Source organism: Gorilla gorilla, chromosome 17, assembly GCF_029281585.2.
Source record: "Gorilla gorilla gorilla isolate KB3781 chromosome 17, NHGRI_mGorGor1-v2.1_pri, whole genome shotgun sequence".
In the NCBI taxonomy this organism is placed as follows: domain Eukaryota; kingdom Metazoa; phylum Chordata; class Mammalia; order Primates; family Hominidae; genus Gorilla; species Gorilla gorilla.
Window position 1 is genome coordinate 66,047,714 of NC_073241.2, and position 21,886 is coordinate 66,069,599.

At 34.4% G+C, this 21,886-nt stretch overlaps 1 protein-coding gene across 5 annotated transcripts in view; it reads left to right on the forward strand.

The window, feature by feature from the left end:
* Positions 1-21,886, forward strand: part of KIAA1328 (KIAA1328 ortholog) — a 403,426-nt gene that overhangs the window by 1,364 nt on the left and 380,176 nt on the right. For 3 of the 5 annotated variants that reach the window (XM_019013838.4, XM_019013839.4, XM_063699149.1), the window contains exons 2-4: positions 4,060-4,095; positions 4,972-5,114; positions 14,067-14,161. In XM_019013838.4, coding sequence (XP_018869383.3) covers positions 4,060-4,095; positions 4,972-5,114; positions 14,067-14,161 — 274 coding nt within the window. The remainder of the gene's footprint in view (positions 1-4,059; positions 4,096-4,971; positions 5,115-14,066; positions 14,162-21,886) is intronic. The other 2 variants (XM_063699150.1, XM_063699151.1) reach the window with 2 other exon arrangements.

Here is a 21,886-nt window from a genome sequence, read left to right on the forward strand (position 1 = left end):
TGCTCGTGTTTAGTGTTTGCACTTACTAGACATAATTACCATTTGTCTCTGATAGGTTGGTGAAAAGCAAATGAAATCATGTACATACACTGTGGATGAAAGCATACTAGTGCAGTGTGCAAATTAAATATTTTTTCCTTTACCTATCAGAAGAGAATATGTGCACTGTGGACAACTGGGCTGAATTAGGAAGTTAGGAAATTGGGATAAGTCTTTTCTCAAGAAACACTGCTTCTGCATTGACATAATTTTGTGATGGAGGAGATACTTGAAGGTTATTAGCTTATAGCATCCTATGGTACTGTTCAAATATAGAATCAATGGTTTGCGGGGGACAAGCTATTGCAATGGGACTGAATAAGTGTATTAATAGATATATGGACTGAACCTAAGCTCTTGGTCTTCGCACCCAGTACTTTCACTTACTCATGTAGTTATATCACCTCCTATTTTATGTAGAAGTCATATATACTCCCTTATCTCTTGTATTCTGACTCCCAACATTTAATGTAAAATATTCGTCCTCTCATAGATAGTGAGGAATTGAAATTGTACAGGGGAAAAATGGTGGCGATTATATCCTATAAGATCTAATTCAGATGTATGAAAGGAATTGCAAGGTTGCTAGTGTCACCTTTCCCCTCAGACTATTCCACGTAATGACCAGTTAACATCGAGCCTCAGATATTTTCATTTTAAATCTCCATAGAGAATGTCACTGTAAGCAATGTCAAATGTAAATTTGTTACTGAATATTTGCTGAAAAGCATAATGATAGTTATTAATCATTTGATTTAGTTACATGTCTTTGCATCTTGATTCCTTTGTCATATTGATTATTTCCCAGACCACCCTAGAGCCTTTATAGTAGAATTTTCAATAGAAAAATACCAAAAAGTAAGTACCTATAATCTGGTATTCTTTTCACACTATTGAAAAAAGATTTTCAATACTTCCCCTAAACATTTAGAGAAATGTGATGGAGAGATTTCTTAGTCCTTGATGTTTCCATCACGAGAGGACAGATCATCTGTGACTCAATGGCACCTTTTTTTTTATTGTTGTTGTTGTGAGTTATACATCTCCTGCACAGTATGATTCAGCAGTGCTGTTTTGCACAAGGAATGTTTTAGTACCTCATCTGTAAACAATGAGTGTGTGGTGTTGTCATGTTATGGGTTAAATCTTCCAGCAAAATATGCTCCTTCAGTTTAAGTTGCCTTTGTCCTTCATTACAGTTCCTAGTAATGTCAGAATGAGTTTGTGTTTCAGCAGTACCTAAATTTGACTGCTTAAATGCACTCAAGTGTATTACCATTAGCAATATCACGGACTTGATATTAAAAAATATGAACTGCAAGTGACCTGGTCAAAACATTGCAATATAATCTCTGCTGTTGAGTTTTCAAATGGAAACAAAGACTGTATGTTGTGGTAAAAATTAATATATTAGCCCAGAAAGTCTCTGTGGTTGATAATAATTACATATACATGTATTGCTGGCAAAACTCAGCAGATTAGAGTAGAATGGGCAGTACTGAACTTAATTTCCTTCAAATCCTGGAGGTCTGGGATAGAGGTGCATCTTCCTCTCTACCACTTCTGCCTGGGTTTCTAATTACAGTTAGCCCTCTGTATCTGCTGATTCATTCAAATGTGGATGGAAAATATTTGAGGAAAAAAAAGAAATAGCACACAAAAAATACAAATTAAACTGTACAATTTAACTACTATTTATATAGCATGTACATTGTTTTAGGTATTATAAATCTAGAAATGACCCACTAGTAGGCCCACTATACATTTGGTATATAATGTGTCTGTTTGACTTCCCCATAAAATATGCATTTGTTGGGAAATTCTAGATTTGAAGGAGGTAAATATTTGGGTTCTTAATATAATGAGATGAAAATACATTACAAATTATTAGAAAGGATAGAGGCAATTTCAAATATTGTTATTAAAAATATTGAAGTAGTTTGTTTAGAGTTTCATGTATTTGAAAATAAATTTGGCATGGATGTAGCTGAAAGTAAAAGGTTTTGTTGGCCGCTTGCGGTGGCTCACACCTGTAATCCCAGCACTTTGGGAGGCCAAAGCAGGTGGATCACAAGGTCAGGAGTTCAAAACCAGTCTGGCCAACATGATGAAACGGCCGTCTCTACTAAAACTACAAAAAAATTAGCCAGGTGTGGCGGCGGGCACCTGTAATCCCAGCTACTCGGGAGGCTGAGGCAGAGAATTGCTTGACCTAGGAGGCGGAGGTTGCAGTGAGCTGAGATCACACCACTGCACTCCAGCCTGGGTGACAGAGCGAGACTCTGTCTCAAAAAAAAAAAAAAAAGTTTTGTTTGCATATTTAGAATCACAGAAATATAACGTATAAGGTTGTTGGACAACGCCTCATAAAATTAAATCAATACCAGTTTTATTCTTTCATAGATGGAGCCAGACATTCTTTTATGTTTGAGGGTACAACACTGAAGAAAATAAAACAAAAATCATTACCCTCTTGGTGCCTACATTTTAGTGAGATGAGATCAGGTCATGAATAAGGAAAATATATGTTCAATGATTTTTTTTTTTTTTTTTTGAGTCAGAGTCTCGGTCTGTTGCCCAGGCTGGAGTGCAGTGGTGCCATCTCAGCTCACTGCAAGCTCCGCCTTCTGGGTTCACACCATTCTCCTGCCTCAACCTCTGGAGTAGCTGGGACTACAAGCACCCGCCACCATGCCCGGCTAATTTTTTTTTTTTTACATTTTTAGTAGAGACAGGGTTTCACCGTGTTAGCCAGGATGGTCTCGATTTTCTGACCTCATGATCTGCCCACCTCGGCCTCCCAAAGTGCTGGGATTACAGACGTGAGCCACTGCACCTGGCCTATGTTCAATGATGTTGGTGCTGTGGAGAAAAAATAAAGCAGGAAAGAGGCAGATAGTAGGGGGAGGTAGGTAGGTTGTGGGAAGAGAGAGTTTTGCAATTTCAAGTACCTATATGGTTAGGAAGTGAAAGCTTCAATCAGAAGGTGACATGACATGACATATGACATAAGTCCTAAAGTGAGCCATGAAGATATTTGAGGAAAGAGCTTCCTGGGTAGAAGAAATCATACCTGCAGAAGCTATAAGGTAGGAGCTTGCATAGCTTGTTAACAATTATAAGAAAGCCAGGAATGAGTGAGAGGAATAGTAGCAAGTGAGATCAGAGATGTAACAAGTTACAGGGATCAGATCTTGAGCATTGCAGGCTGTTGTTAATACTTTGGCTTTTAATCTAAATTAGAAATGACATAACTATTAAAATGATCATTCTAACCACTGTGTGAAAAAATAGGCTGTTAAGGGAACATGCACAGAAGTGACAGAGAGCAGTTAGGAGCTTATTGCAATAATCCTGGGAGAGGAAAAGTTGAGTTGGATCAAGGTGACAGTTGAAAACAGTGTGCTATAATCATAGCCTTTCTAAATTTCTCCTTTTGAAATTCAAAATAGTTCTTTTTGTCTTAAATTTCTTCTACTTTTTAAATAATAGGGCTTCTTGGGATATTTTATGAATGCACTGTAGAAGAATAAATAATGTCTTTGTGTTTGCATGATTGACTTGCCCTCAGTGTTTGTTCTTCAAAGCTAAAGCCTATCTTGAAATTATTTACTCTTCAGAATTGTCAGTTCCTCAATAATGACCAAACTGGAGCACTTAAGTTTTTGTTTACAAAAGGAAAGGAACCTAATAGTAGAGTATATATTGCAGGGTAACCCACTTGAGAGTGGATAAAAGTTTCATGGAACAAGACCTTCCGAGATTTTTATAAGATGTGTAGTTGTGAATATATAAAGGTGAACTTTTAGAGAATATTAATTTTGCTACATTTAATTCAATTACTTTGCTTTCTAACTTTGTTTTTAATTCAATTACTTTGCTTTCTAACTTTGTTTTTAAAAGTTAGTTACAAATTCCCAGGTCAAAAGAAATTATGAGCTATAAGAGGTATACAGAACAGAAGCAGCATTTGGATGCTGGATAATATTATTGTATTTTCCTTCATGTTGTCCTGCGTAGTTTCTGATGAAGAACAATCAGTAGTATACGTTCCAGGTATGATTTTCTATGTTAAAATTTGGGAAGCTTACTTTGGTCCTTAAATGTTAGAAGAAAATAAAGCTATTAGAACAATGTTGCGGGTATAAATAACTGAATGCAGAGCAGTACCTCAAAACCTAAAATTTGTTTTTTGAATATTTGTCATAACCCTATTAAGGTTTGAAATACTGGCTTATCTTTGGGATTGGCTGGCCCAATCAGCTTTTAATGAACTTGTAGAACACTTCATGTGGCAAGGGGCAAAAGATTCTTTTCTTATTTTTTCTTTTACAAATGATAGCCAAATTTAATATTTCAAATAAAAGTGTGACTACTGCTTGGTACAGGGTATATGTAAGAGGCACTTCAAGTTTAATGGTTGTAACTAGATGGTAGTAAAGCAACTATTGAAGGCACCCTCATTATATAGGGTGAAAAATATCATTGATTTCCCCTAAGTTAACATATATTTGGCATATCGTAATTTATTGGTTTTAATGTGACTTATGAATATTTACAGTACCCTTTACAAATATTTCAGTTAAGCTGGATGTGGTTGCTTGATCCTGTAGTTCCAGCTACTCCAGAGGCTGAGGTGGGAGGATTGCTTGAGCCCAGGAGTTCGAGTCCAGCCTGGATAGACATAGGAAGACCCTGTCTCTTTAAAAAAATAAATATAAAAACAAATTTCAATTCAATCTTTAGTGTATTTCTTTAAAACATATTCTTTTTATGATTCATATATTAAGAGCTTTAAAATTAAGTTTATAAAGTAAGAGAGTTTCCTCCATCAGGTCCCTTAAAGTAGAGGATTCCAAGGAAGGAGTTGATGGGGGAGCGTTTAAGATAATAAGGTATAATTTTGAAATCTTGTTTAATGGAAATCCTTAGGAATTTCTGCTGAAGGAAATGTCAGATCAAGACACAAGCTGATGAGTCCAAAAGCTGATGTTAAACTTAAGACTTCCAGGGTGACTGATGCTTCAATCTCCATGGAGTCCTTAAAAGGCACAAGAGATTCAGTAGATGAACAGGTTAGTATTTTTTTCGTCTTTTTTTTCCTTGCTCTCCAGTCTTTATGAGTGCTGACCAAAAAGGGTAGAAGAACCTTTAAAAGTATACTAGGTGATCAACAAACATTCTTAAAAGATACAGAGGATTCCAGGATCCTTTGATGATGCCAGTTTGAGCCTGAATTATCTGGATTACTCAAGGGTTTTGCTCCAAAACATCTGACTTGCTTTAAGCATTAGCCATGATAATGTATTATCTTGATATGTCTCAAAAGAACTACATTCTGATCTGTGTGGCATTGGTAAATCAAACTGATGAGAATTGCTTTTTAATTAGGCATCCTGTTTGATTTTTATTCTTGTGAATTTATTTGATAGATGAACCCTTTTACATAAGAAAGATACATTATTAAAGAAAATTAGCCCTTATTATTTCCCTCACTTTGAAAATAATATCATAAAGATTATTACTTTTGAAACTTTCTGATATCTTTATCTTTCTTACTATTACTATGCCACGTTATTGATTTGGCCCTCGTAAAGATGAGGGACAAATCAATGACTAGGCATAGTAATAGTATCGGTGCATTCCTTTGGCACATATCCTATCTGACCAGTTTATTTTACTTTAATTTTTGTTATATTTTCTCTATGCCACCAGAGTTGTTCAATACCACTTCACACTCACTAGGATATCTACACAAAACTTGTATATGAATGTTCTGGAATCTATAACCTGTGGACCAAATCCTTCTGCCTGTTTTATAAATAAAGGTTTTTTGGAATACAGCTGTGCTCATTGTTTTACATAATTGTCTATGGTTGCTTTTGTGTTACAATAGCAGGGTTGCTACAGAGACTGCATGCCCACAAGCTAAAAACATTTAGTATCAGACCTTTTATAGAAAACTTTTTTCAGTCTGTGAATTATGTTCTCAAAGATATTTCCAGTGCCTCATTTATTACTACAGGATTTTACTGTGATTGAATCAAAAGGCCTACTTTACATTACTTGTACCAGTGTACCCACTTCACACTGGGGTGTGAATAGTTGAATTTGCAAGTTCTTATCAAAAAAAGTTAAAAATGTTTTTTCACGTAATGGTTGATTTGTTTTACATTGAACAATAGCCTTCTTTTAGATTAAGTTCATATTTTTGTCCTATTGGCTATAACTTTTGATTGGATTATTTCAGTGGCTTCTTTAGAGATTATAGTATACATCTTTCATTTATCATAGCCTATTATCAAGTGATATTTTCCCACATTACCTATAGTTTAAGGACCTTTCAACACTGTACTTTATTTCTCACCTCCTGACTTTTTTGATATTGTTGTCATACATTTTACTTATATGCACAGACCCCAAAATACATATTACGTTTGCTTTAATCAACTCTCTTTTTTTCAAATTGAGATATAATTTGCATATAAAATTCACCTTTTTAAAGTGTACAGTTTATTATTTTGATTTTGTATGTGTTTATATTCACAGAGTTGTGGATCCATCACCACAATCTAGTTTCAAAACATTTTTATCACTCTAGAAAGAAACCCCATACCAATTAGGCACTTCTCATTCCCCAGTCATCTCAGCCCCTAGCAAACACTAATCTGCTTTCAGTCTCTATAGATTTGCTTGTTATTGATGTTGCATATAAAAGGAAATCACATAATATGTGGCCTTTTTGTGACTGGCTTCTTTGATTTAGCATAATGATTTCAAGGTTCATCTATATCCACTTCATTCCTTTTTATGTCTGAATATACATTTTGTTTATCCATTTATCTGCCAATGGACATGTTCAACTTTCTAGCTATTATGAATAATTCTTCCATGATCATTCATGTACAAGTTTTTGTGTAGACATATATTTTCAGTTCTCTTGTGTATATACCTATAAGTGAATTGCTGTGTCGTGTAGTTTTATGTTTAACCTTTTGACAAAATTCCAAACTATTTTTTAAAGTGGTTACACCATGTTACATTCGACTAGCAATGTATGAGGATTCAGATTTCTCCACATTCTTGCCAACATTTATGTCCATCTTTTTTGAGGATGGCCATCCTAGTGGGTGTGAAGTGGTAATTCAGTGTGATTTTGATTTGCATTTCCTTAATGACTAAATGATGACGAGCATGTTTTTATGTGCTTCTTGGCTATTTGTATATCTTCGTCAGACAAATATCTAGTCATATCCTTTTTTAACTGAGTTATTTGTCTTTGTACTGTTAAGTTATGAGTTCTTTCTAAATTCCATTTACAAGTCCCTTATCAGATACATTATTTGCTAATATTTTTTCTCATTCTATGCATTGCCTTTTCACTTTTTTATTGGTGTTCTTTGAAGCACAGAAGTTTAAAATTTTGATGAAGTTCAGTTTATCTAGTGTTTTCTTCTGTCTCCTTTGCTTTGGTGTCATATCTGAGAAATTGTTGCCTAATCCAAGGTCACAAATATTTGTGCCTATATTTTTTTCTAAGAATTTTAAAGGTTTTACTCCTACATTTAGTTCTCATTCCATTTTGAGTTAATTTTTGTATATGGGGTGAGGTGGTAGTTTAACTTTATTCCTTTGCATGTAGATATCCAGTTGTCCCAGCACCATTTGTTAAAAAAACTGTCCTTTCCCCTTTGAATTTCTTGGCACCCTTGTCAAATATCTGTTGACCATAAGTGTAAGGGTTTATTTTTGGACTCTCTGTATTCTGTTCCATTGATTTATATTTTTATTTTTGGAATTAGGAAGTATAAGTCCTCCAACTTCTTCTTTTTCAAGATTGTTTTGGCTATTTTGGGTCCCTGTGTTTCCATAGGCATTATAGAATCAGCAAATGTTTTATACTTTTTGATGTTATTAGAAACACAGTTGTTTCTGAATTTCAGTGTTGGATTGTTTATTGCTAGTATATAGAAATTCAGTTGATTTGTGAATTGATCTTGTATCCTGCAACTTTATCAAACTATTTCTAATCTAATAGTTCTTTTGTGAATTCCTTACCATTTTCTCTATATAAGATGAAGTTGTCTGTGAATAGAGATAGTTCACATATTCTTATTGGATGCCTTTATTCCATTTTGGATGCGTTTTATTTTAATTGCCTTTTAAAGAAATTTTACAAATGCAACAGAAGTCTTTTAAATCTACTCATGTAGTTACCATTTCTGGTGTTTTCATTCTTTTGTGTGTATCCAGATTTCCTAAAAGACTTCCTTTAACATTAGATCAGGTATGCTAGGAAAGAATTTTTTCAGCTCATGTATGCCTGAAAAGTCTTTATTTCTCTTTCCTTTTCAAAAGATATTTTTACTGGTTATAAAATTCTGAGTTGATAGTTTTATTCATTCAGTGCTTTAAAGATGTTGCTGCACTGTTGCCTGGCTTGTATTGTTTTTAAGAAGTTGGCTGTCATTTTTATTCCTGCTTATTTTTCTGTGTGTATGTGTTTAAATATGGCTGCTTTTAAGATTTTCTTCTTATCACTGGTTTTGAGCAATTTGGTTATAGTATACCCTGGAGTAATTTTTTTTTTTGAGATGCAGTGTTGCTGTGTCGCCCAAGCTAGAGTGCAGTGGCACGATCTTGGTTTACTGCAACCTCCGCTTCCCAGGTTCAAGCAATTCTCCTACCTCAGCCTCCTGAGTAGCTGGGATTATGGGCGTGCACCGCCACACCCGGCTAATTTTTGTATTTTTAGTAGAGATGGGGTTTCACCATGTTGGTCAGGCTGATCTTGAACTCCTGACCTCATTATCTGCCTGCCTCGGCCTCCCAAAGTGCTGGGATTACAGGTGTGAGCCACCATGCCCATCCTACCTTGGAGTAATTTTTAAAGTATCTCTTTTGTTTGAGGTTTGTTGAGCTTTTTGGGACTGTGGGTTTATAGTTTTCATCAGATTGAGAAATGTTTCAGCCATTGTTTCTCCAGATATTTTTGTTTCCCTCTCTTTCTAGTGACCTTAGTTACAGAAATACTAGGCCTCTTGAAGGTACCCTCTCAGCTCTCTGATCCTCTGTTCATATTTTTTTCATTAAAAAAATTTTTTTTATCCTTGGATAGTTTGTATTGCTGTTGCTATGTCTTCAAATTCATTAACCTTCTGCAATGTCTAATCTGCCACTAATCTCATCCAGTGTGTTTTTCATATGAAACAATGTAGTTTTATCTTTAGAAGTTCAGTTTCAGTCTCTTATTTTTGTTTACATCTTCCATGTCACTACTTGACATGCTTTCTTCTAGGTTCTTGAACATATGGAACATAGTTATAATAACTGTTTCAATATTCTTGACTATGAATTCTATCATCCAAGTCATTTGTGGATAGGTTTCAATTGAGCAATTTTTCTCCTAATTATAGGCTGTATTTTTCTGCTTCTTTGCCTGCTTGGTTGTCTTTTATTGGATGTCACAAGACAGTATGCATTTTGCCTTTTTGGGTTCTGAGACAGTGATAAGTTATTTGGAAGCAATTTGATTCTTTCCAGGCTTCGTTTTGAGCTTTTAAAGGTGGTGCCAGAGCAGCTTTTAGTATAGGGGTAATTTTGCCCATTGTAGGCCATACTCTTTTGAATACTCTTCCTGATGCCCCTTAAATTACAAGGTTTTCCTCTCTGGCTGGTGGGAACAGACTGTTCTCCTATGCTGTATTAGCTACAGAAATTGTTTCCATTGTTCATTTTGGGCTCTTTCCCTGGGATGAGTAGTTTTCTCACATACATATGCTGGTCAGTGCTCAGTAGTTGACGCGAAGGGATTCTGCAGATCCCTGGAGCTCTCCTATGCAGCTCTATCCTTGGCATTACTTTGCCCTGCAAACACTAGAAACCTTGGCTTTCCTGGACTCCCAGCTGTATCTTTTCAACTCAGGGAGATTGCTGGGCTTTGTCTGGATTTACCTACCTTAGCCCTGAAAACTCTCCACAGCAGTTAGCTGGGACAGTTGTAGGGCTCGCCTTGTTTGTTTCTGCAATTCCAGTGATCATTCTGTGTTGCCTGCTATCCAATGAAAACTATTGTTTCCTGTTTTTTTGTCAGGTTTTTGTTTTGTTTTGTTTTCTGAAACTAGGGTAAATCTGGTCCCTGTTACTCCATCTGGGCTAGAAGAGGATGTCCTACGTTGTGGGGGGTATATGTGTCTATGTGTGCTTTTTCTTAAGACTAGAAATGGTGGTTTGCTTTTTCTTTTCCTTTTTTCCATTGAAGAGCATGTCTTGTGATTTTTTTTTTTTTTTTTTTGACAGAATCTCGCTCTGTAGCCCAGGTACAGTGGCATGGTCTCGGCTCACTGCAACCTCTGCCTCCTGGGTTCTGGTTCAAGAAATTCTCATGCCTCAGCCTCCCAACTAGCTGGGATTACAGGAACGCACTACCATGCCCAGATGATTTTTGTATAAACAGAGACGGGGTTTCACTATGTTGACCAGGCTGGTCTTGAACTCCTGACCTCGTGATCCACCCACCTCGGCCTCCGAAAGTGCTGGGATTATAGGCATGAGCCACTGTGCCCAGCCATCTTGTGATTTTTTTCTGTGTGTAGTCTTTGTTGGTATTGATGTTGAGTATCCTTAATTCATTAAGGATTTCACAGTGGTAATTAGGTCAGTTCAAGTCTTCTGGGAAGCAGACCGCGAGATGGAATTAGAAATGGAAGAGATTTAATGAAGGAAAAGCCTATAAAGCATAAAGAGTAGAATGAGCAGGAATCTTCAGATTTCACTACAGTCTGGCACCTGTGACAGGAGAGGAAAAGAAGGAAGATTGACTAGGAAGAACCTCAGACTTCAGATTGCCATGCAATCTGAGATAAGTGTCCTTTTTGCTAGTGAGGAACCCCAGAGCAAATACTGCCTTTTGAGGATGCCATTTGGATCAGAAATAGCTCAGTTCTAGTGTGTCTACTGTTCCCAGTCATTGGTGTTGGTATGAACAGTGCAGTGGATCCCAAAGGTTTGGCAACTGGAGGCTGTTAGCTGATTATACTCTGCAGCAAGTTCCCTCTCTCTTTTGTGGCCATATTGCTTTATTTTTTACAGTTAAGCCTACTATTCATCAGGAAGTAATATGCACATGTAGTGTAAAGTAAGATCACTGCAATTCAGAGAGAAAAGAATCCTCTTCCCAATAGATGGTGTTGGGCCCATAGACTGCCAGTATTGGGTCAATAGACTGTCAGTATTGGCCCAACACCATCTATTGGGAAGAGGATTCTTTTCTTCTTTGAATTGCAATGATACCATTGTTGTAAGTCAAGTGACTGTAGATATGTGGCCTTTCCTCATCATGTTTTCTTCTTTGGTAATTCCTATCCTGAACTTTATAATTCTTTTGTTTTTCCATATCGGGGTTCGCCGACTTTTTCTATAAATTGGACAGGTAGTAAATACTTTAACTTTTGCAGGCCGTAACATCTGTCTCAACAACTCAACTCTGCCACAGTAGCATTAAAAGAGCCATAAGCAATATGCAAATGAATGAGCATGTTTTAATAAACCTTTGTTTACAAAAACAGGCAGTGGGCCAGATTCGGCTTACAGCCATGGTTTACCAAGCCCTGTCCTACAGTGTAAATACATTTTTTTTGAAACAGTATTTCATATATATTTGGAACTTTATATAAATGAGCTCATATCCATTTGTATTGTGTGATTTGCTTTTTATTTCATGTTATGTTTATGAGATTTCTTGTTTTTTTTTTCCCTCTATGGCTCTTCCAATGTTACGTGAGATTTCTTTATGTTGTATGTAGTTATATTTCATTTCTTTTCACCATCTCGGGGTTTAGTCAGTTATTTTAACTTAGAATATTTAAAAGAAAAATTATTGAATAGTGCGAGAACCAAAAAGGCAAAAAGGGAACATTAAAGTATCATGAAAGTAGTAACTATAAGAAACAACCACAATCTCTAGAACTGGATGAGAGGGCAGAATAAGTCGGAATTATTGAAACTTAGAAGCTTAGAGGAGGGACCCCTTAAAGCTGCAACTTGGACCTCTGGTGATGGGACACCAACCCGGCTGGTACTGCCATTTCTGAGGAGGCCTGATAAAGGCTGGTTCTGTAAGGGCTGGAAAAAATTGCAAACTGGAATCAGCAGTACTTGCCAGGGTAAGGAACTCAGGGGTGACACTGTCAGTAACAGGAAGGAAATAGCCTTCCTTCTTTCTTCCTGGTCTTCATCTAGTTCTTTGTGTTGGCAGAGTTCAACAGAGTGCCAGGTGGCGAAGGAGAAATGGTGTTTCCAGAGTCTTAGACTTAGCATCTCAAAGCAGAGGGTGGAAGGGTAGTTTTGAGGGGGAAAGTTAGTATCATAGCTACCAGTACCTCTAGAATTTCATTGTATCAATATGCCAGCCACAGTTTTACTATTCTGTAGTTAATAGACATTTGCGTTTTCAGATTTTTGCTGTTGTTAACACAATGCCACTAATGTTTTTTTTTTTTTTTTTTTTTGCCTAGTTACAAAGATTTCTCTTTTGTTCTTTTACTCAGCACATCACTAATGAAATGTCTTTTCCTGGGTTATCAGCAACTTCCTCCATTGCCAAATCCATTGCCTTCTTCCCCCAGTCTATTTGTCTTTTTTAATCATTAGCACTGTTGAACCCACACTATTCTTGAAACTTTTTCTTTCTTGTTTTCTCCTACAGTGTTACATGCTTCTGATTCTCCACTTGTCCTTTCAAATGCCACTTTAAATTAAATTAAAATCCCGTTACTTAAATTGAAATTAAAATCAAATGCCAATTTTCTTGGACTTGTAGATGATTTTTAAAATACTAATATTTTTTCTTAATTTTAAATACATAATTATTAAAGAAAAATTTAAAACATAGAAAAGTATAAAGAATAATAAAAAATCTTAACATTATCCATAATACCATACACTGACTTTTAAATCTTTATGATTTTCTCTAGTTTGAAAGCTAGACCTACCTTTCCAGCTTCTGCCTAGACATTTGCACATGAATGGTTTGCTGGCATCTTACATTGAGCATTTCTAAAACCAAACTTATTTTATTATCATCTTCTTTTCTCCATTTTTTTTCCTACTCTCTTTCCCACCTTCGGCTATTACTATTTCCAGAATTCACTTTAGGGGTTTTCAGTTATTCTTGGCTACCCGAGGTAATTGGACTAACTTAACTTTGGTGGTTGCGCAAATGCCAAGGATTATAGCTCCTTCCTTTTACATGTTACCTACGATTCCTTCGTGACTCCCTGAGTTTATGCCTTTAAGGACCCCTCCTAATGATGCTGAGGTGCTGGGGAAAACTTTTTGTAGCACAAAAGATTAGAATAATATGGTGTTTAAAGAGCACAGACTCTGGAACCTGTGTTTAAGTCTTGATTCTGCTATTTAATTGCTATAATCATGGATATGTACCCTTAAAGTAGAATAGGAATAGTAACTATTAATACTTAATAGCATTGTTGTGCAAATGAAATGGAATAGTAAGTACAAAGTGCTTACAATATTCCTGGCATGAAGTGAGCACTAGATGTAATTGTTAGCTCTTGCTATTATTACTCTTCGGTTTAGTACTCTTTGGGATGAACGTTAGGATATTTTGAATGCTTAGTAACTGGTGCCTCTGCTGCTAATCTTAGTATACCCTTAAGCAGCATGGGGACTACGGTGTAATAACAGTTCTCAGTATCTTCTGTTGAGTATTTGTTTCTATGACATTCACAAAGGGAAAGTTGTTTCCCTAATAAACCCCAGTATTTAAGCAGGGGATATCTGCTTTTACTTTCTGCTTGCTTCTCTGTGTAAATCTCATGAAGTGTCCTAGTGGACAGTCAGTTCCTTAGCCTGTTTTTAGTTCACGGTAGGTTTAAACTGAAACAGGTAGATAGTGTTGCACCAGAGAAAAGATATCTAAGAAATTTCACCTTGCACCTAGGTTTCTTGAAAAGACTTTAAAAATTGGTTTTAGAAAAAGTGTAACTAAATTTTTTTTTTTTAAGAATTCCTGCAGGGGAGAAATAAAGAGTGCATCATTGAAGGATTTATGTCTTGAAGACAAAAGACGCATTGCAAACTTAATTAAAGAACTGGCCAGGTGAGATAAAACCTTATATGAAATGATTTATTATACAAAAGACAACTCTTATTGAAAACAGAAAATTGCAAATATATTTTGATGACTTAATATCTTTGATCTTATGGTAGCAAAGAGTTTTGGAAAAAAGACATTCTGTGATGCCAGAATCCTCTCAAAAAGGTTAAAAAAGAAGCATCAAAAGCAAACTACTTTCCAATTTACATTTTCTTATTTACTTAACTTTCCCAATTGTTTGATGCAAATATTTGTAGTGGTCACCTATTGAGGGAAGTTTTAGAAACTACTGTTGAAGTAGGTTGATATTGTTGTAATCAGAGGCGTAGCAGTTACCTTTGATTTTTCCTTCAGCATCTGAAGAAAAAATATTTCACTCACAAGAATATCTATTGTTGCCTTGCTAATTCCTAATGCTTTTCAATTGATGGATTTTGAATTTTGATACTTAGCTGTTTGGGAGTACTATTCCAGTTTATTAGTGATGTATATGAGGCTCATCTACTTTGTATGTGTAATTTCTTTGTCAAATATACATGCCCAGTTTTGGGGGTCTAAAAGGTACTTAATAAATGAAAGTATCTATAGATAAATAGATGAATATAAATTGTAAAAGTTAAATTTACGGAGAGACCATACCTAAAAGTTGATAAAAGTTGATAAAATAGTACTACTTTTTATCATTGAATTGCAAATAAAGATAACAATATTAGGTATGTTTTGAACATATTTTGTGTTGAAGCCTTAACGTAAAGTTTGTAGAGGTTTTTAAAAAGACTGAAGTTAAAAAAATTACCTTACTCTAAGTCATACAATCATGGGTATCAAAGACGACTATAAAAAAGTGATGTTTTGGGAGCCAGAATACAGGGTGTGAGAATTCAAAGTACATGCCTTAGTCTGAATTTGATATGCTACCTGAGATAAGTAGTAATCTCTTTCATTAGAATTCTTTGGCTGCCCTATTTTCTAAAGTAGAGTTTTCATTAATTTCAGTGTTCTTTTATTGGGAAAACATTTCATTGTTATCCTCAGTATTTGAAGATGATGTTCTTGTGAGGCCATTACTACATAATAAGTCCTTTGATGAGGAGTTATTAAATATGTTTTGATGGTATTGAAAAGCTATTGCTATTTGTTTGACTCTGTTTGTTAATGGTCCTACGTTGCCATTATTGTGCTGCTGACCCATTTCATTTGAGCTGCCAAGCTTGGAGAATACCTGAAATATTAGAGCATTAAGTTAATTATAAAGGAAGCTGCAGACTGAGAATAAAACCCATATTTGACAACTCATATACAGAATATATAAAGAACTCTAATACCTCAATATTAAGAAGAGAACGTGATGCGTAAAAAAAGGGGAAAAAGTGATGTATATGACTTGATATAAAATTAATCAAGTCAGTGCAGTGCTGGCATAAGGATAGACATATACATCAGCGAATGAAACAAAGAGTCTAGAAATAAACCATGCATGTATGTTCAATTGAGTGTGACAAGGAGGCTAAGGTAATTCTGTAGGAAGTCTTTTCTAACATAGAAAAACAATGTCATTTTGGTATTTAATAACCCTCTACTTCCTACAAAATATGCTAGGTTTTCTTTTTTTGTAATTTCTTTATAGAAGGTCAGTGTGTTAGTACAACGTCAGTATTAGTAAAAATCTGCTTATATACTGCTAAAGAACCCCATTATTACTGTATTTACTATTAACGTACAAATATATGGGAATAATGTGTTCTTGATTTCTTAAAATTTGCTGAGTTTCCTCTACTGGATATTTCAGTCTACTTTGTCTACTTTTGTCTACTCATACTTTGAAACTGTTTTCTTTGCTTTCTTATTTGCAAGACTGTTTGATTGATGTGGGAATGTAGAGAACAGAATCTCATATAAAGCAGTGGTAACAAAACATTCCCAGTTTTTATGTTCTTTTCCCTCTGAATTTTCAATCTGGTTTGAAATAGTTAAGTATACTTACGTCTCTTTTATCTTAAAAATGCTCCTTTCACTATATATTTCCCCCTTGTCACTACCTTCTTTGCATTACAAGACATAACCTTTTTTCTAGAAAGAGTAGTCTATATTATTTTCTATTCTGTTGCATTTTTTTTTTATCAAGCATACTGGCTTGCTTATCAATCTGTTTATTTATAAATATGTCAAAGTGCAATTTGCACGCAATAACATGAACCAATTTTTAAGTGCAGATTTCAATGAGGTTTGACAAATATAAGATATACAAGATTTCCTATTCATGATATACAGCATTTGTGTTACTCCAAATAGTTTCCTCTAGACCTTTTACAGTCTGTTTCCCCTTTCTCCCCCATCCCAGGCAACCATTAATATAGTTTCCATTATTATAGTTTAGTTTTACATATTCTGGCACACCATATAAATGGCCACACAGTATATATATACTCTTTTACTGTCTTTTTTCCCTCTACCTAATGGTTTGGATGGGGGGTGGTAAAGTACACCTAACATAAAATTTACCATCATAACCATTTTTAAGTGTACAGTTCAATGACATTAAGTACATGCATAGTGCTGTGCAACCATCTCTACCATCCATCTCCAGAACTTTTTTTATCACAAACTGAAATTGTACCCATTCAATAATACCTCCTCATTCTCCTTTCCCTCTTGCCCCTAGTAATCACTTTTCTGTGTGTCTCTATAAATTTGACTGATCTATGTAACTCATATAAGTGAAATCATACAATATTTGACCTCTGTATCTGGCTTATTTTACAGCATCATGTTTTTAGTTGTTTTCAAGTTGCTGTGTATGAGTACTCATTTTTTATTGTTGAATAGTATTTCATCATAGGTCCATACTTCAATTTGTTTATCTCTTCTTCTATTAATGGGCATTTGGGTTCTTCAGGTTTTTGCCTTTTATGAATGAAGCTTCCATAAACATTCATGCACAAGTTTTTGCATGAACATAATTATTTTTCTTCAGTAAATGCTCAATTATATGTTAAGTGTGTCTATAACTTTGTAAGAAACTTCCCAACCGCTTCCCAACGTGATTGTGCCATTTCACATTTACACTAGCAACTTATGTGAGTTCCATTATTCTGTATACTCACCAACTTTGGTATTGTCATTTCTTTAAATTTTAGCCCTTCTAATGAGTGTAGTGGTTTCTCCTTGTAGAAATAATTAGTGTTTACCGGTGACTAATGTGATTATTGGTGTGATAATCACATTATAGTAACATGACTAATGTGTCATTCTTCCTTAGTGAAGTGTCTGTCAAATCTTTTTCCCCTTTTTTTACCCATCACGTTCTCTTCTTAATATTGAGGTATTAGAGTTCTTTATATATTCTGTATATGAGTTGTCAAATATGCGTTTTATTCTCAGTCTGCAGCTTCCTTTATAATTAACTTAATGCTTTCTTTTGATAAAATTTTGGATCTTGACAAAGTTCAGTTTATCAATTTTTTCCTTTTGTGGTCCAGGTTTTTAGTGCTCTATATATGAAATTCTGCCCATCACAAATTGCAAAAGTTGTTTTTCTATGTTAGAAAAGACTTCCTACAGAATTACCTTAGCCTCCTTGTCACACTCAATTGAACATACATGCATGGTTTATTTCTAGACTCTTTGTTTCATTCGCTGATGTATATGTCTATCCTTATGCCAGCACTGCACTGACTTGATTAATTTTATATTGTCTTAAAATCAGGTAAATCCTTTAGCTTTGTTCTTATTTTTGAAAATTATTTTGACTCTTTGAGGTCCTTTGCATTTCACTGTAAATTTTAGAATCAGCTTGTCAATTTCTAAAGGAAAATTGTTTCCTGGAATTTTGGATGAAGTTTATTGGACATACAGATCAATTTGAAGAAAACTAACATTATCGAGTCTTTCAATTTACAAAAAATTATCTATGAAGTATTTAAATTTTCTTTAATTTTTCTAGGCAGTGATATGTCATTTTCAGGTTATAGGTTTTGTTAAATGTATCTTGAAGTTTTTTATGGCTTTTATACTATTGTAAGTGGTGTTATTAGAAATTTTATTATACATTCAATATTCAATTTTTTGATTGCTCATTTGAAAAATAGATTTTTTTTTTTAACATATATTGGCTTGGTATCCTTCAACCTTTTAAAATTTGCTTGTTACAGTCGTTTTTTGGTAGAATCCTTTGGATTTTGTGCATAAAAGATGTCATCTACAAATAAAAACAGTTTTGCTTTTTTCCTTTCCAATCTATAGATGCTTTTTTTTTTTTTTTTTTGCCCTTTTGCATTGGGTAGTACTTCCAGTACAATGTTGAATGAAACTGGTGAGTGGACGTCTTTGCCTTTTCTTGTTCTTGATCTTAAATCTTTCACCATTATGTACAATGTAAGCTGTACATTTTTTAATAGATGTTCTTTATCAAATTGAGAAAATTTATTTTTGTTTCTAGTTTATTGAGAGTTTTTATCTTTAGTCATAAATTGGAGTAGAATTTGTCAATTTTTTTTATCTTTTATTGCTGAACATGTGATTTTTATTCTTTTTTCCGTTAATGAGGTAAACTACATTGATTGATTTTTGAATGTTTAATTTACCTTGTGTTCCTGGCTTAAGCCTCATTTGGTCATGGTCTGTTTTTTATTTTTATTTTTACTCTGTTGAATTGATTACCTGTTATTTTGTTAAATATGTTTGTAGTTTTCATGAAATGCCTTAGTATATTTTAATTTAATTTTTAAAATTACAGTAAGATATACATAAAATTTACTATTCTAACCAGTTTTTTAGTGTACAGTTCAGTAGTGGTAAGTACATTCACATTGTCGTGCAACCAATCTTCAGAACTTCTTTCATCTTCTGTGAAACGCAATGTCCGTTAAACAACTCCTCATTACTCCTCTCACCAGCCCCTGGTAACCACTGTTCTACTTTCTATAGCCGTGAATTTTACCACATCATTTAAGTGAAAATAATATGTGTGTTTGTTTAATGTGGTAAAATACACATGACATAAATTGATCATTAGTGACATTTAGTATACTCATAGTGTTATACAACCATCACCATTTTCTAGTTCTAGAACATTTTCATAATCCCAAAGGAAACTATCTGTTCACCAGTTACTCCCCATTTTCTTGTTTCCCCGTGGCTCTGACAGCTTCTAATCTGTTTTCTGTCTCTAAGGATTTGCTGACTCTGGTTATTCTATATAACTGGAATTATAGAATATGGGGCCTATTCTGTCCACCTTCTTTCTATTAGAATAATTTCAAGGTTGGCTGAGTAACAGTTCATTGTGTGGATATGCCACATTTTGTTTATCCATTCATACTTTGATGGACATTTGGGTTGTCTCCATCTTTTGGCTGTTTAAACTACATGAATATTTGAGTACAAGTTTTGTTTGAGCATGTGTTTCAGTTATTTTGTATATACCCAGGAGCTGAATTGTTTAGTCTTATGGTAATTCCATGTTGAACTTTTTGAGGAAATGCCAAACTATTTTCTACAACAGCCAAACCATCTTACATTCCTGTCAATGTGTAAGGATTCTAGTTTCTCCACATTCTTGTCACCATTTTTTGGATTATAGCCATGCTAGTAGATATGCAGTGGTATCATGTGGTTTTGATTTACATTTCCCAGGTGGCTAATGATGCTGAAAAATCTTTTCATGTGCTTTTTGGCCATTTGTATATATCCTCTTTGAAGAAATGTCTATTCAAATCTTTTGCCCATTTAAAATAAAATTGGGGTGTTTTTCTTTTTTGTTATTATAACTGGATTTTTAGATATTCTGGATGATAGATCATTATCAGATGTATGCTTTACAGATATGTCTTCCATTCTGTGGGTTGTCTTTTCACTTTCTCAGTGGTGTTCTTTGAAGTACAAAAGAAAAGGTAGAGAAATCTAAATTATCTACCTTTTTTATTTTATTCATTTTGATGCTTTTGTAAATGAGATGGTTTTCTTAGTATCCTTTCAGATTGTTCATTGCTGGTGTAGAGGAACACAAATGGCTATTGTGTGTTGATCTTGTACTCTGAAACTTTACTGAATTTGTTAATAAGCTGTAATAGTTTTATTTATTTATTTATTGAGGATTCTCCAGGCTTTTCTATATACAGTAGTCTCCCTTATCAGGGAATATGTTCCAAGACCTTCAGTGGATGCCTGAAACTGCTGATAGTACCAAATCCTATATATATATTTTTTCCTATACTTACATACCTATAATAAAGTTCAATTTATAAGTTAGGCACAGTAGGGGATTAACAACAATAACTAATAATTAAATAGATCAATAAGAACAATATGCCAGCATCACTACTCTTGTGCTGTGGAGCCATTATTTACTAAAATAAGAGTTACTTAACCACAAGCACTGTCATAGCTCAATCTGATAACTGAGAGGGATGCTACATGACTAACTCCTATACAGTGTGGATATGCTGGCCAAAGGATGATTCATGTCCCAGGCAGGACTGAGTTGAACTGCACCAGCATTCATTATTTCTCTTCCTTGCCTTAGTGCTCTGCCTAGAATTTCTAATACATTGATTAGTGGAGTGGCAGAAGCAGGCATCTGTCTTTTTCCTGATCTAAGTGGGAAAACTCTCAGTTTTTCGTCAGTGGAGTAACATGTTAGCTGTGGGTTTTTCATAAGTGCCCTTTACCATGTTAAGGAACTTTCATGCTTTTCTTAGTTTGAGTGTTTTTGTCATGAAAGGGCTTTAGATTTTGTCAAAAGCTTTTCTGCCTCAATTGATATAGTCATGTTTTTGTGTTTTTTTTTTCTGCTAATATGCTGTATTACATTGATTAATTTTCTTGTGTTGAATCATCGTTGTATTCCTGAGATAAATACCAATTGGTTGTGTTATAAAATCACTTAATATGCTTTTGGATTTGGTTTGCTGGCATTTTGTTGGGGATTTTTGAATCTGTATTCATAAAGGATATTGTCTGTAGTTTTCTTTTCTCATAGTGTCTTTATCTGGCTTTGGCATCAGGTAATGCTGGCCTCATAACATGAATTAGAAAGTATTTCCTCCCCTTATGTTTTTTGGAAGTGTTCGAGATGGATTGCTGTTCATTCTTTAAGTGTTTGGTAGAATTAATCGGTGAAGCCATCTGGTCCCTGGATTGTCTTTGTTGGGAAGGTTTTGATTACTGATTCAATCATTTTACTTGGTATAGGTCCATTCAGATCTTCTGTTTGCTCTTGAGTCAGTTTTGTTAATTTTTTTTGTTTTTTTAGGAATTTGTCCATTTTATCTAGGTTATCTAATTTGTTGACATACAATTGTTCATAGTATTCTCTTATAATACTTTTTATTTCTGTAAAGTTAGTAATAATGTCTCCACTTTTATTTCTAATTTTATTTACATTATCTCTTATTTTCTTCATAAGCCTAGCTAAAAATTTGTCAATTTTGTTGATATTTTCAAAGTACCAAGTTTTGTTTTTATATATTGTATTTTTTTAGTTCTCTGTCTTTATTCTAATATTTATTTTCTTCCTTTTGCTGGCTTTTTACTTAGTTTGCTTTTGGTTTCTAGTTCCTTCAGGTGTAAAGTTAAGTTACTGATTTGAGATCTCTTTTTTAATTTAAGGTAGGAATTTATAGCTATAAATTTTCCTCTGAGCACTGCTTTTGCTGCATCCCACAGTTTTGGTATGTTGTGTTTTTGTTTTCATTCATTTCAAGATACTTTCTAATTTTCTTTGTGATT